At 45.3% G+C, this 14,489-nt stretch overlaps 1 protein-coding gene across 2 annotated transcripts in view; it reads right to left on the bottom strand.

Moving 5' to 3' along the window:
- SEMA5B (semaphorin 5B) overlaps window positions 1-14,489 on the bottom strand; it is a 403,624-nt gene that overhangs the window by 12,965 nt on the left and 376,170 nt on the right. For both annotated transcript variants that reach the window (XM_075070297.1, XM_075070298.1), the window contains exons 20-22: window positions 13,569-13,718; window positions 12,749-12,793; window positions 6,879-7,084 (exon numbers count right to left, since the gene is read on the bottom strand). In XM_075070297.1, the coding sequence (XP_074926398.1) occupies window positions 6,879-7,084; window positions 12,749-12,793; window positions 13,569-13,718 (401 nt within the window). The remainder of the gene's footprint in view (window positions 1-6,878; window positions 7,085-12,748; window positions 12,794-13,568; window positions 13,719-14,489) is intronic.

Raw genomic sequence — 14,489 nt, 5'->3', positions numbered from 1 at the left:
CAATGACTTGATGGGGGTCTCAGCCCACTGAGTAGGGGACAATAGCGAAGATCCTGCTCACATGCATATCACCATCGGGATGGGGGAGAGAGCTGAGTAATCATTAAACACCTGGCAGGACAAGAATGAAGCACCTACATCCACAGGGAGGTGGTTCTCAAGATGACTTAAAATCAAAGAGGAAGTGAAAACTGGAGCGAGAGAACTTAACAGAAACTCTCTCGACAATTACCGATGTGCTAATTTGGATTCCTGCCACACAGCCACAGCCCTGCAAAGCTATGAAGCGCCCGCCTTCAAAATGGTTAGAGTGGAAACCAGATTGTAGTACAGCAGCATGGTGAGCGGCTGTTTAACATTCCAAGGGGGAGCCCTATCAGGGACAACCAGAGAGATAAGACATTCCAGTTCTAACTGGCAGTTTTCACTGATCTTAAACAATTCACCTATAGAACAGAGGCATATGTGAAAACTAGACGCAGCTTTCCCCCTCCCAGCCCCCGTCCTCCAGGACGTTGCTGTCACGGGGTAATGACCCCTCTGCTAGATGCAGATCACTCCGTGGGCAGAATAATCACATAATAGCCACACATCCAGGCATGCCTGACTGCTCAATTTGACTTGACCCAATTAAATAAAGGGGTGGTGGGAGACAGACACTAATAGATTTCATCTGAGTTGCATGGCTTAATCCTTTTTCCCTCCCAACAGGAGCTCTGTTACTTTCCTTTCCTAGCAGGACTTATGTAAATCTAGACTTCCCTGATGTGATATTTGCAACTGCTGGATCATACAATGAAGAGCACAATGCTCCTTTGCCAATACAGCCGCCAGGCCTTACTATACTCGTAAAATACATGATGTGCCATTCAAACAGTTAAATGCCACTTTGCTCAGGGGAAATAGTCTCCATTAAGCATGAAATTCACCTAAAACAGATTTTATGTTTCAATCTGATTTACTGTTGTTTTTATTTGTTGTTGTTTCATCTGATTGCATCAGCTAAATCTCTCTTTAAAAAGACACACAGCCAAGGCAGATGCTAAAAGGAAACTGTTGAGAACTTTCTTGACTGAGTTGTGTTTCATTAGCTGTTGACTAATGTCTGAACTGTATAGCCCAATTCCTGGGACTTGAATGATGCACAATGAAAGGGTCACTGAAACAAAAGGAATTCTTACATCACAACGATATCATGGTCTGTGCTGTGACCACATAGGAATAAGTGGGTTAGCTAAGTTTAGTTGAAGTAGCAACACATCAGATTAGGTAATAGGAGATTCCAAGGGTGAGAGAAACAAACATCCTCACAAACTAAGAATGCCTTAGGCCAGGGGTAGGCAACCTATGGCACATGTGCCGAAGGCGGCACGCAAGCTGATTTTCAGTGGCACTCACACTGCCCAGGTCCTGGCCCACTGGTCCGGGGGCCAGGGGGCCTCTGCACTTTAATTTAATTTTAAAATAAGCTTCTTAAACATTTTTAAAAACTTATTTACTTTACATACAACAATAGCTCAGTTATATGTTATAGACTTATAGAAAGAGACCTTCTAAAAACATTAAAGTGTATTACTGGCACGTGAAACCTTAAATTAGAGTGAATAAATGAAGACTTGGCACAGTACTTCTGAAAGGTTGCTGACCCCTGCCTTAGGCAAAACTTACCTCTGGGGGACCCAAAGTAGCTAAAAGTCATTTATACATTAACCCCAGCTGCTTCTCAGCTTTAAAAAAGATTCAATTTTCAGTAGCGGTAAAAACAATTATACCCAAAAGAAACAGATTTTTAAAACCAAACAGATATTCACAGTCTGCTTCAAGCTTTATTTCTCACTACGCAGTTGGAAGCTGCACCAATCTTTAAGCCTGATGATTCATTCAGAATATTTATTCTTCAGCAAGGCAGAAACTCTCGTGTACGATCTCCATATTGATATTTTGTTGCTTAAAATATTATGTGATTGTCTGGCATCCCTTGCAGAGGGTGCCTGCTCTACATGGGTCTCTGGCTCTCAGTGGGATTATTCTCACTTTGTTGAAAGGCATTTAATTTAGATTGTTTGATTTATATAGCTCCCATGGGAATTAATGAATAATATAATATAATATATGGAGATATACCTATCTCCTAGAACTAGAAGGGACCCTGAAAGGTCATTGAGTCCACCCCCCTGCCTTCACTAGCAGGACTAAGTACTGATTTTTGCCCCAGATCCCTAAGTGGCCCCCTCAAGGGCTGAACTCATAACCCTGGGTTTAGCAGGCCAATGCTCAAACCACTGAGCCATCCCTCTCCACTGATTTTTCCATTTATGAATATTTTCTAATAGCTGTATTTTCATTCAGAGGTATAACTTTGTTTGGACAAGTGTGATACAGGCGAGTCTCATCTTACACGAGGGTTCCGTTCCGCAGTTAGCGCGTAAAGCGAAAACCACGTATAGTCAAAATTACTTTGAGCTGAATGGCGGACGGAATCGTCCGCACTACAGGTACAGTATTAAAATTGTTATTTTTCTCCCTTTTTTTTTTTTGCCGCTCACCTAAAGCTGAAATCATGCATGTTAAATGCGCATAAGATGCGACAGACCTGTATTCGCAGACTTACCCAAGTTATTTTGTAGTGGCCTGATGTCCTCCTATAAACTCCAGGCACTAGGAGACACATCAAACATTTACAAGTTTCTTCACAGCCCAATCCTGAAATCCTCACTCAGTTTTCATTCTATCCTCTCTCATATAAAGCTCTCGTTGCAGCAGATGGCAGTTTTGCTTAAGCAACAACTTCAGGGTTTTTCCCGTGGTTTACAAGGGATGGCAGTAGGGGTGACAGAGACAGGATGTAGAGTAGAGGAACTGGAAGCTTTGATAATTTGTCTGAGGCATCTCTACAGAGAGAGAGGTTTAATTTTATAAAATATACGGATATGTCTTCAAAATAAAGCTACAAGCTACATTAAAAAAAAATACGTCAATACAAGCACAGCTGGGAAGAAACTCTATATAGCTGTCCTCGCACCCAACCTTGAAAACATGCCATTCTCCTTAATCAATATGACCCTGATGCAAAGTCCACTGAAGTTAATGGAAGCCTTTACACTGACTTCAGTGGGATTTGGTTTTGGCCCTATGTGCAGGTGCCTTTCCCAGACTATTTTAAAACTCAGTCCCTATGCTTTGTAGAGTCAACACTTAGCCCCCTTTATTAACAACGAATTTAACAATAAAAGAAAGTTGAGTTTGAGCCTCGTCTTCAGGCTTGGCTGCTCTAAGGCTCCTATCTCAGAACAGCTCAGCTGTGACCCTAGGTCCTCCTTGCTCCTCCCCCTTATATCCAGTGCAGATCTAACTAGCCACTTGGCAAGAGTGGGCTGCTGGGCAGTTCTCAGAAGGAACAAAGCCTGCTAAGAATGCCAGTCCATACCTGGTAAGATCGCCTTCATTAAATCTACCTTAATATAAAATTCACCTCAATTTACAATTCCGCATTCAGCATTGTGCATTTGAGTGCAACACTCTCAAACTTTCGGTTGTGTTCTCCTGCTGACTGGGCAACAGAACTATTTCAAGAGGAATATGAAATGAAGAAGGTTGCAGAAGTCTTAGTAGTATCAAAAAAATAGAGAAAATAATAGAGTTGTGCATTAGCCAAGCCTTATGTTAGCATCCAGTCAATGTGCGTTATTGGTTTCTTTTACTGCAAAGTAGCCAACTGATCATATATTTCCTTTATCTCAGGTTTATTAACCCATACGCATGCACATACATACATACCGCGTTGGTGTGCATTATTCTGACCCAGAAAATCAACTGGAATTTAAACATTTAGAATACAGACAGGCCCAAGCCAGAAGTCCAGAACACTTACCATTTTTAAGAAGGTGAATTTTAGCCCCCGTGAATTTAGAAAGACAATAAAGTCCATGTTACTGTATAGAGCTCTGTAGGATTACACAGAGACCATGGACCCTTCTTTAACTGATGATAATTCTATCTAATATATTTTTAAACTTAAAAAACCATTAACAACATTTTTAATTTTCCCCTTTTTAAAAACCAGAGCAGGACACAATCTCTCCCATCAAAACAAACACCTACTACAGATCAGTTTAGGAAGGGACAAAACATAAGCAGTGACAAAATCCCTCAGAACACCTGCTGAAGTTTGTCAGCTACTCCCAAATACAAAACTAACTAATAATACCCCTGTGCCTTACGTTTCACACACACCTGCAACCTCCTTTCAACTGCACTAACACTACATTATTTAGAGAACAACGAGAAGTGACTCAACTGAAGTGTAGGTCTAAGGTTGTTGGACAGACTAGAAGTAGGGGTTTAAGATAAGAGGAACTATATGCAAGCAGATTTTAAGGGGACACGGTTTTACAGAGGGAGTGATGATTAGGGAGAAGGGATTTCATTTAAATCAACTGCCTTCACCACACCTGGACGTCCATACCACTCATTCCCCACTGCCTCTGTAAAATAAGATCTCTTTAAATTCTTCTTAATATACAAGTCCCTTTTACCCTGACCTCTTAGGCTGACCAATGATCTTCGATTTACATACTTCAGTTGTGTCGCTTCTTAATAGTCTCTATATAACCCCCATCTTGTCCATCACTTCTTATATGCGAGTCCCTCCTTTCCATTAACCACCTTCACTGCCCTACCTTGCACTGTCTCCAATAAGGTAAACCTTCCTTCAAATAAAGTAATCTAAACTGGACATCCAGAATGTGATCTAATGAATGCTAAGAATTCCTACCTAATATATATACACCTCCTCCCTTCAGAGAATCCAACATCCTATCAGCCTTTACTGTAGCTGCACACAACAGCAAATACTGAGATATTTGGTCTGTCAAAAACCCCAGGTCCTTTTCTGATATTGTATTAACTAAACCATTGCCATTTTAAACTGTGCTTCACTTAACATTATTCCTGCCCAACTGTATCAACTTGATACAGACACATTCCGTCCCATAATCCATTTGCCCAGTCAATCAATATTAGTCTGTAATCAGCTGTATCCATCTGAATCTTAGCCACTCTCACTATTTTAGTACCATCTGCAAATGTAATGATCTTATACATCACAGCAACATTTGCACCATTACCAAAATATTAATATATAGGGCCCTGCAAGTGTCCATTCCTTGCCCACTTCCAAAAAGAACATCCTCCTTTCACTCCAGCCCTCTGCATGCTGCCCATGAAACAAGAGAACAGCACTGCAAAACTCTACTCACATGAGCAGGCCTTACCCCACCACCACAGACCTACAGATTGTGCCAGGACTAGTCACATTACTGAAAGGTTTACTCCTGTGGTTTTGGAGCTTTCAGGATCTGGCCTCAATCCTTTACCCATCTTCACAATTTATTATCTACCCTGTATTCTGAGAGTTTATAGGATAATCCATCCTGTGAAACTTTGTCAAGAGCTTTCTCAAAAATCCAGATATTGTCTGCTGCTTCCCTTCTACCTAGATCAATATTTATTTAATTTTAAAAAAGGAATCCAATTTGTGTGACATGATTTACCGTGCACAAATGCATACTGATTCTCATTATTATGCTGCACCCTTATTCAATTGCATGCAACTGTATCATAAACCACCAGGAAACGTATTTTTGAGATTGCATTTACAAACTTCACAATCCTGCTAAACAGCAGAGGAGAGGCCCATAACACCCATCAGGAAGTACTTAGCACCTCAGTCAAGATCGCAGTTACTAGATGAGTCTGTAATTTTCAGACTCTTATAATATTTCTTTGAAGTACCAGAACAATAGCCACTCTCTTCCAATTACCTGGTATAGCCCCATTATCATAATTGTTGTTGTTATTATTTGTGTCGTGCTAACACCCAAAGGCCTCGGTCAGGACTGACATCCTCTCGTGCTGGGAAGACACTTAGATAGAAACAGTCTCTGCCATGAAGAACTTACCATCTATGGCCCCGATCCTGCAATGAGCACCGTTCAAAGTCTACGGGTACAGGGGTCTGCCTGCACGGAGCTTATTGCAGGATCATGGCCTAAACAGGAAAGACAGGCAAGCAGCAAAAGACAGACAGACAACATATGCAAAATGTCAGTGATACATAACTACTGGGGGAGGAGGGGTTCTCTGTTGTTATACCTTCCAGACCATCCTCCCCACTGTGTTCCTGTGCCCCAAGTCAGTCTGCTCCACTCAAATTCCCTTCCTGCCACCTCAGCAGTCACCATTCAGCTGTCTGATCCTTAATCTCATCTATTACTGGTAAACATCATCCATTACTACCCCAGTTTTACACAAATATGTGTTTACCATTGTTTCAGTCTTCTCAGTCTTCTCCAGCGTATTGTCTCCTGCAACTCCTCCATGCATGTATTGCTAATGTTCTTACAAAATACCAAGGGAGCATGTGAGTTCTGCTATCAGTTCTTCCGACCTCCTTAAGATCAGATTCTTCCAACTTTTCACACTTTTCAATGGAGCTACTCGCAGAGTAAGGAGTTACCCAACATAAATAAGGCTGGCAGAATTCGGTCCTTATTCTGTTGCCCCAGGAACAGCCTCACCAAGTCTCTCCTATTTTTCATTCCCTCAGTGTATTTAAAGAATCTCGTCCTGTTTATCTAAATATCACCACTAGCTATTTGTACTTTAAGATTTCCATTATTCTCTCCATTCCTTCTACTGCTTTTTATCAAGCCCTAACAATGCTGTCAGATTATCTCCTCTTTCAGATTCTTTTATATACATATATACATTTTATCTATGGATCACGCACACACATTTATAATTAAGACCATCGCATAAATATATACGTAGGCAGCTGTTATCAATTTGCCAGTGGTGTTTCTGGTAAAGTACCCTACCTTGAATTCCATGGGCGTGTACTTTTCATTCTTGGGGGTTGTGTTGCCTTTGTAATGGAGATGGTTGGGAGTGGTTGGGTGAATAATAGTCGATTCCTGGGACTGTCGGTGACAGCGCTGACAGTACACATAGATCACAAACGTTAAGAGACTGGAACCGAAGAAGCAGGAGATGCCGGTGGCAATCAGATGGATGAGACTAAACCCTGTAAGCAAAACAACAAGTGATGCTCCTTTGAAAGAGCAGCTTTCTCCCTCTCTGGACAAAAGCACAGATACAAATCAGAGCTACATCATCTCGGAATCAATGGGGATAAGTTGCTGAATTGAATGGGTCCATACATTGTTTTCTCAAAACTCTTTCCCTGTCTCCCCATTCTCTCTCCCTCTATTGATACTGAAACTAAACATTGTGTTAAGCTGACAGCAAAAGAAATGAGGCATACAGACAATACACGTTCATGGGCTCCAAAGCACGGGCATGTCATGGAAATAGGGGGCTACAAAAACCTCAGTGTTTTATCCAATGGAAAATAAAGCCCTCTTTGTTGGTGACCCAAAAATATTCAGTGGGGGAGGCGTATGGGGGAAAGCAGCATGACACATTCCTACTTTATGTAATCCCCACAGATACGTCAACAATGCACAAACCAATCCACAGCAGCAAGTCTCAGAGCCTGGGCCAACTGACTCAGCCATGTGGGGCTCCCACTATGGGGCTAAAGAATAGTAGTGTAGAAGTTCTTGCTTGGGCTGGGGTCCAGTTTCTGAGACCCACCACCCACCCCACCGGGAACATCTACACTGCTTTTTTTTAGCCCGGAAGCTTGAGCCCCACAGGCCTGAGTCAGCTGATCCAGGCTGAGACTCTCAGCTCCAGGACTTTTTTGCAGTGTCCACATATTCCAAGTGTGCACAGCCATCATTTGTTGATTTGGCAATTAGTTTCCTCCCACTATCTATGAGGTGTATTAGCAACATTAAAGAGTGTGCTGGTAGGAGCACAGGAGGGGCCAGGGAAAGGGGGGGAATGAGATGGAAACAAAATGGGAAGTGGGGAGAAAAGAAAATACCAAGGAAACTGCCTGAAATATTCTTTCATCAAACTTCTCCATGAGCTGCCCAGATAGAATTCCAGGCAGGCCCTTGGCAAGGCACCTATAGTACACAGATGTCAAAGAGCAGAGCTCTTCACCTGAGGTTTCAAACACTTCCAGCACAGCATGTTATCTCCTGGAAGGAGATGCATATCTACAGGCAGGAAAACCCAAACGGCCAACAGCTCTCTACTTTACACAGGAGGAACAGCCTTGACTGGAGTCCATGACACAACCAACACTAGAAGATGTAGGAGTGGGGACTGGAAGAGTCTTGCGTAGCACCCAGATGTGACCCTGTTTAGTGTCCATCTTCAATCGGAGGGTGCTGCTTTCCGATCGGAAGAGTGGAGCAATTTGAGGAAAATCAGCAGTGTTAGCCCAAATGTACATTTCTACTGACATTGGTCTGCTACACAATCTTTCCAGGAAGGACGACATGGGCCACAAAAGTTGAGAGGAACCACTGCACTACTGAACATCAACATGCTCACTGCTGAGTGCAGCCACTTATGTTCAGAGACTAGCTACCAGAATCTATGGGAGTAACTATGACTCTCTTCAAGTCTTCTACTTGGGGGGGTTGGGCTCTTGAGGCATGAAGCAGCAGCTTCATTGAGGAGGGGTTGGGTAACTCCTTACTCTGCGAGTAGCTCCACTGAAATCAATGAGGCTACTTAGTGTGTGAAAAGATATCTTGGATCGGCAGTTGGGCTAGGAAAGGTGCCAAAGAGGCTTGTGCCCTGGTTGAATGGGCTGTTACAATCGCTGGAGGAGGCACCTGGGCCTGGTCATAGAAGCAGTGGATACAGGCAGTGTAAGCGAGTGGACTCATCCTGTGGTGCCTCCTGCTGGTTGTCCTTGGGAATTAGCTCACCAGCCCTCTGGAGTGCCCTCTGCCGGCCAGTGATCCACTACTGCTGGTCCGCCGTGTCCCTCCCAGGACCCTAGTGCCTCTTTAACTGGGTGCTGCCCCCAGGAGTACCCCCACAGTTCTGGGTCTCCCCCTTCCAGGGGAACCCCCATCCACTATCCCTCTTGTTAACTGCGGACACAACCAGCGACCCCAATGGTGGGGGGATGTGGAGATATTCAAATACTTCTCTTCTGCCCTTTTGGACATGGGTGGAATCGAAGATGGGGTCTGTGTTTAGAACCCACAGATGGACAGGCAGCTTGATGTGGGCCAGGGTAGGAGACAACATGATGGTGAACAGGTCACTTGACTGCTCCGCCAACTCCTTGATTTTGAGGCTTAAGTTGTTAGCCACCCTTTTAAGGAGAGCCTAGTGCTCCTTAAAGTCATCAGGGGGACTGCCAGTCTGGGAGGGCCCTGCCACTCTTTCGTCTGGTGACGAAGATGACGAGGGTATCGCAGGGGAAGGGGTGGATTCCCTTTCCCTTTCTGGGGACAGCTCCTTGGGTGGTGGCTCATTGTGCTGTCCCCACAATGGACTCCGAACCCTGTTCCGAATCCAGTGCTGGCTGTGCCAGGGGGGTTTCCAAGGCAGCCAGGGAGGATTGGTGGAAGCATGGAACCAGCATCATTGGTACTTCCCAAAGGTTCCAACAGGGCCACTGGGCAGGCCACTGGCCCTGCTGCCATGCTGGTCTCACAGGCCGACAGGGATTTGGATCCCTTTGGTGATGGGCTGAACCCTGGCTCCAACTCAGACCAGTCCCCTTCCGGTGATCACAGTGGGCCTGTGGAGGCCTGCATCTGCTGACTAACCCTTGTCAGAGACCGGTATCTAGTGGGTGGGGATTTGCACCTGTCCCTCAATCGGTACCGGGGCAGTGAAGATTGGTGCCACGATGGCGAGCAGTTCCACACTGGCGGGGACCAATGCCTAGGAGACCGCCTAAGCGATAGGCACCAGCGCCAAGGCGATCTTAGGTGAGAGACTGGCCGGTACTGGGGACACGGTGCCTCAATTCCAGCATTCATACCCCATGGAAGGAGAGCGCGGTGCCGGGATCTGGGCCTTCTAGCCAGTGACTGAGATTATGGGACCAGGGTCCTAAGCCGTGGGGACAGAGACGAATGCCTGAGATCCAGGGACCAATGGCGCTCCCCTGCCCTTTGGGGAGGTCCCATGGCCTTGCCTCCCTTAGATTGCAGGGCCTTAGCCATGTCCGGCGCAACATCTGCAGTGCCGGCAGACCCACCAGGTTTTTGGTTGCCTGGGCTACCTCGGGGGACAAAGGTCCCCATAGGGGTCAGGATCCCCTACCTCTCCCAGGAGCCGGAGTCACATCCCTGGCTGGGCTGGGGGGGATCCAACCATAGTGGTATTCCCCTGTAGCTCCGGGGTGGGCATGGGGCATGAACTAGACCCTTTGCCCAGAGTCCCCTTCCCCTTCTTGGATGATGCCTGGGAGCCCTTTTTCCTGTGCCACTTCCCAGGCACCAGCGAATGAGAATGGTGCTGGGAGGATCCCGGTGCTGCTGAGGTGCTCCGCACCTATGCCAAGGTGCTGGAGTGGAGTCCAGTCCTGAGGGCTCTGACACCAGGCAAAGCGCGGTCTCCATCAGTAGGGCTCTCAGGCAGATGTTCATCTCCTTCTGGGTTCTGGGATGAAAGTTTTTGCAAATCCTGCACTTGTCCTTTATATGGGATTCACCCAAGCACTTCAAACAGCTGCTGTGGGGGTCACTGACAGACATCAGCCTGTTGCATGACGAACATGGCTTGAAGCCAGGGGAATGGGGCATGCCCCACTCCGGGAGGGAGGCCCAGCTGGGACTCTAACTGCTAAACAACTAACACTTACTTAAATTGGCTAACTTAGTACCTAAGGACTATGAATAACAATAGGCTGTTAAGAACCGCTAATGCTCTTGCAATGCAAGATAAGGGGCTATGACCAACCGTGAGCGGTGAGAAGGAACTGAGAGGGCGTAGGGCCAGCGGCACCTAATATACCAATGCATGAGCACAACACTCAAGAGGGTGCCACAGCTGACCCTACAGATAGCGGTAAGGCAAAAATCTCTGTCGACTGTGCACGCGGGCGCGCACACACCGAAAATGGAATCGACACGAGCAAGCACTCAAAGAAGAATCTATGGTTTACTTTTTGAACATTGTATAAAATTCCATAGCAGGCATATAATTTTTTATTATATTTTATAGGATGGTCCAAAAAGTCTACAAAAAGACTATAATTTCCTATTACGTTTTATAGGACTTTTCCATCAGGGCAGTTCCCTCCTAAAAATCCACTTCTACTTTAACCACTCTTGCATCTCATATCAACATTACAATTGCAAAAACATAGAATGAATTAGTTGAGTTCAGTGATGTCACATGACTTTCTCTTGTCCAGTTTGCCCATATTGTAACAAATCTGGTGATGATTCCATGAGGAGGCATGTCTCTTCTGGGTTTTTCATTCATTCATTCAGTACAGTAGGAAATCCTTTCTGAAACCTGAAGCTCTTTTACAAACAGCTCCAGCTCTTGAAAGAGCCATCAGATTTTGTGCGTGTTTTCTTGGGGGCAAGAGATTTTGGGGTTTTTTCATTGGGAACTGATGTGCTGCCTAAGATGCCTTCCTGGTTCATCACTTTTTAAATGTTGGTCTTCTCTTCAAGATGCAGCACAAGGAGCTTCTATTGATTAGCTTCCTTGCCAGAAATTGTAAGATGCTAAGTAATAAATAATATTAGCCAGTGTCAAATATAAATTGTAACTGCAAATAAAATAGCAATGGAAAAAAGACAGTTCAAATTGTCAATAGCAATGCATAATTCTGGAGTGCAAGGATAATCAGGAGCCCCAGAACAGGAGCAGATACCTTGCATTATCTGGGCAGGAATAAGTGATGCAGAAAGACACTCTTTATATAATTGGTACTGAAGACATAATTCCACTGACTGCCCTGCAGCCACAAACCAAGAAGCTACATATCTAAATACTGATGTTTTATTTGTATTTTTTGTCATCCCTTGGAAGGGAGAGTTGCTCTGCATGGACCAGAAGCTGTGCTTCATCTTGGGGACTTGCAGGCACAGCTGGTGATTTGTATTTCACAAGAGCTTTGTGTTCAACACCAGTGGAAATCTACCAGATCTCTTGCGTGAAGCTTCTCTAGTACCGTTTTAAAACGTGCAGGAAAATCAATAATCCGTGTCCCCAGCGGCACTGCAGGGAGCAGTAAGGGCAAGTTACAGAAACCTTGAAAGTCTTCAGAAGACCTCATCAATCTAGAACTCACAGGACAGGGGAGAGGTGAAGTTATTGATTAGATCATCCAAGTTCTACACATAATGAAGACACAGCTGCTTGTTAGATAAACAAGAACATGAATGGAAGGGAATGCTTGGGAGGATGACTGTCCACTCTGATCTAACCTACCTTGTCTCTCAAACCTCGTTATACTGCACAAGTACAGTCTGGGACGTTCTACTCAATGAAATTTTCATAGGTGTCTGAAGGATATCTCCCTCCAGACAGCTAGAGTGTCAGAGGAATCTCTCTTCATTTCTCTTGGACCGCTTACAGCGTTGGCACAAGAAAACAGGCATGTGCTCCCTGCTAATTAACGACTCTGAGGACCCGCCCCAAATTCAGAAATAAGTAAGAGTCTTGGAACTGACAGCTGGACAGAGCAATACATTCTTTCAATCTGACTCAGACAATGAGACTCCACGGGAATTAACGCTATCAGCAGGATGTGAATTGGGTAGATTAATGGTATGGCTGATGCTGCCCAGAAAGGAAAAGCCACATTAAGATAAAAAAAAGATATATAGTTAGTTTACTGTACCTCCACAGTTCATGTTCTCATCAATGCTTGAGGCCGGCAGAATCACTAAACAAAGAGAAAGCATTGGGGAAAGTTGTCATTTTGCCATCAGTTGCAAAATACTTCCTTTGTTCCTTGCAGAAGCTGCTTGTGCATCCACAGCAAGCTGCGGGCCTAAGTGGAGAGACTGGCTGACAACATGGAGCAAAATGTAACAAAAACTCTGTATAAACCTCAACAGCACAAAGGTGCAGTACAGAAAAGAACACTTAGAAGGGGTTCTTCAGTCTAAAACTGCTAAATATTTGCACAGGGGACTCAAATTCAACTGACATAAAGCCTCAGGTTCCAGGTGTTCATGAACCTCAACCTGTCAGCAAAACTACACCGGAACAGCCATCAATGCCCTCTCCCCTCCCCACATCAGCCCTAAAAGCCCAGACGCCTTGCCTCTGTGGGATGTTTCCCCTGGGGTGTCTGAATGAACAAAACTCCAGTTGCCAACATTCACACAAACGCTAGGGTTCATTTAATTAACGCCTCATGAATTGCACCCTGCAGGGTTTAATGGCCCCAATTCAAATTAAACAGCTTACTTAATTTACTGTAGCTGTAAACAGCATTGCCTTATGGGAGAGCTGAGCTGCCACATCCATTTCATGCACAAAGTGCTGTACGTTAGGAAGGGGTTTTACAACGAGATCTGCAGGCGTGTGATACGCCATTGCCATTATTTCTAACCCCTTAGGCAGCTCTGGACATTGCAGCCTATGTTAACTGACAGTCATTCCTCCTAAGAGAAACCTGCTTTCCTTGCCCTGTGGGGCTTTGCTGCACCTACCGGGAATCTCATTGTACAGGCAGTCCTGGTACTGCGTGCTGTTTCCGACGCACTGGGATGACTCTGGATTGTGCATCTCGCAGTAACGGCTGCGATACTGGATCCCGTCTTCGTTGCACAGGCTCCACTCTGACCAGTCCGACCACCCACCTTAAACCCAACCAGTCTGAAATCAGGAATAACGCACACATGAGGCTGCCATGGTGGAGGGCAGGGGGAAGGACACCTGTACGATCCCAATTTCCCCAGTGTTTTGGGGTGTCTGAATCCTGATTCCAGGGCAGGCCCATCTCTAGTACGGCACAAAACAGGGAGCCTTCAGGGGGCTGGATTTAATTCCCTCAATATAATGAACATTACCACTGTGCAACCTAAGCTTCACACTGCACCAGTGAGTGCAAAGCAGCCTGAAGGCTGACGTAGCCAGCCCCAGAAGGAAAACCCAGACTAGGGGACCCTCAAGGGGCCCAGAGTGGGCATAAAGGCTCCTAGATCAGCCCTCTTCCTATAGTAGCACAGAAGCTGGCTGGGGTTTTGTTCTAGCTGCCCTAATGCCCTCGTGGGGGCTGCTGGCAGTCAGCATAACTTAGTGCAGCCTAAGGGCTGCTCTAATCTCCTACTAGCCACCAGCCCAGCATGCAGCCAACTCAGGATCAGAGGAGCTCAGAAGTGGCTTCAAACCACCTCTGCACTCTTTTCCCAACAACCCGTCAAGTTGTGATGTGAGCTCCTCACCCGTTCTGTGTAGCATAACACAGGGAAGGAAAATCCCTTGTCAACTGCACAGGCTGCTACTTCAGAGACACCTTTGGCTTGTCGTGCAAACGTCTCTGCTCAAAACTGATCTGCTTTGTCAATTTTAAATGGATCAGCTATCAACAAGATTTTGGCTGGCTGGCTCTAGAATACCAGTCCATGCTC

This window comes from Chelonoidis abingdonii, chromosome 10 (assembly GCF_003597395.2).
Source record: "Chelonoidis abingdonii isolate Lonesome George chromosome 10, CheloAbing_2.0, whole genome shotgun sequence".
NCBI classification, from domain to species: Eukaryota; Metazoa; Chordata; order Testudines; family Testudinidae; genus Chelonoidis; species Chelonoidis abingdonii.
Note: the sequence above shows the minus strand (reverse complement) of the source record. Positions and strands in the feature narration are given on the sequence as shown.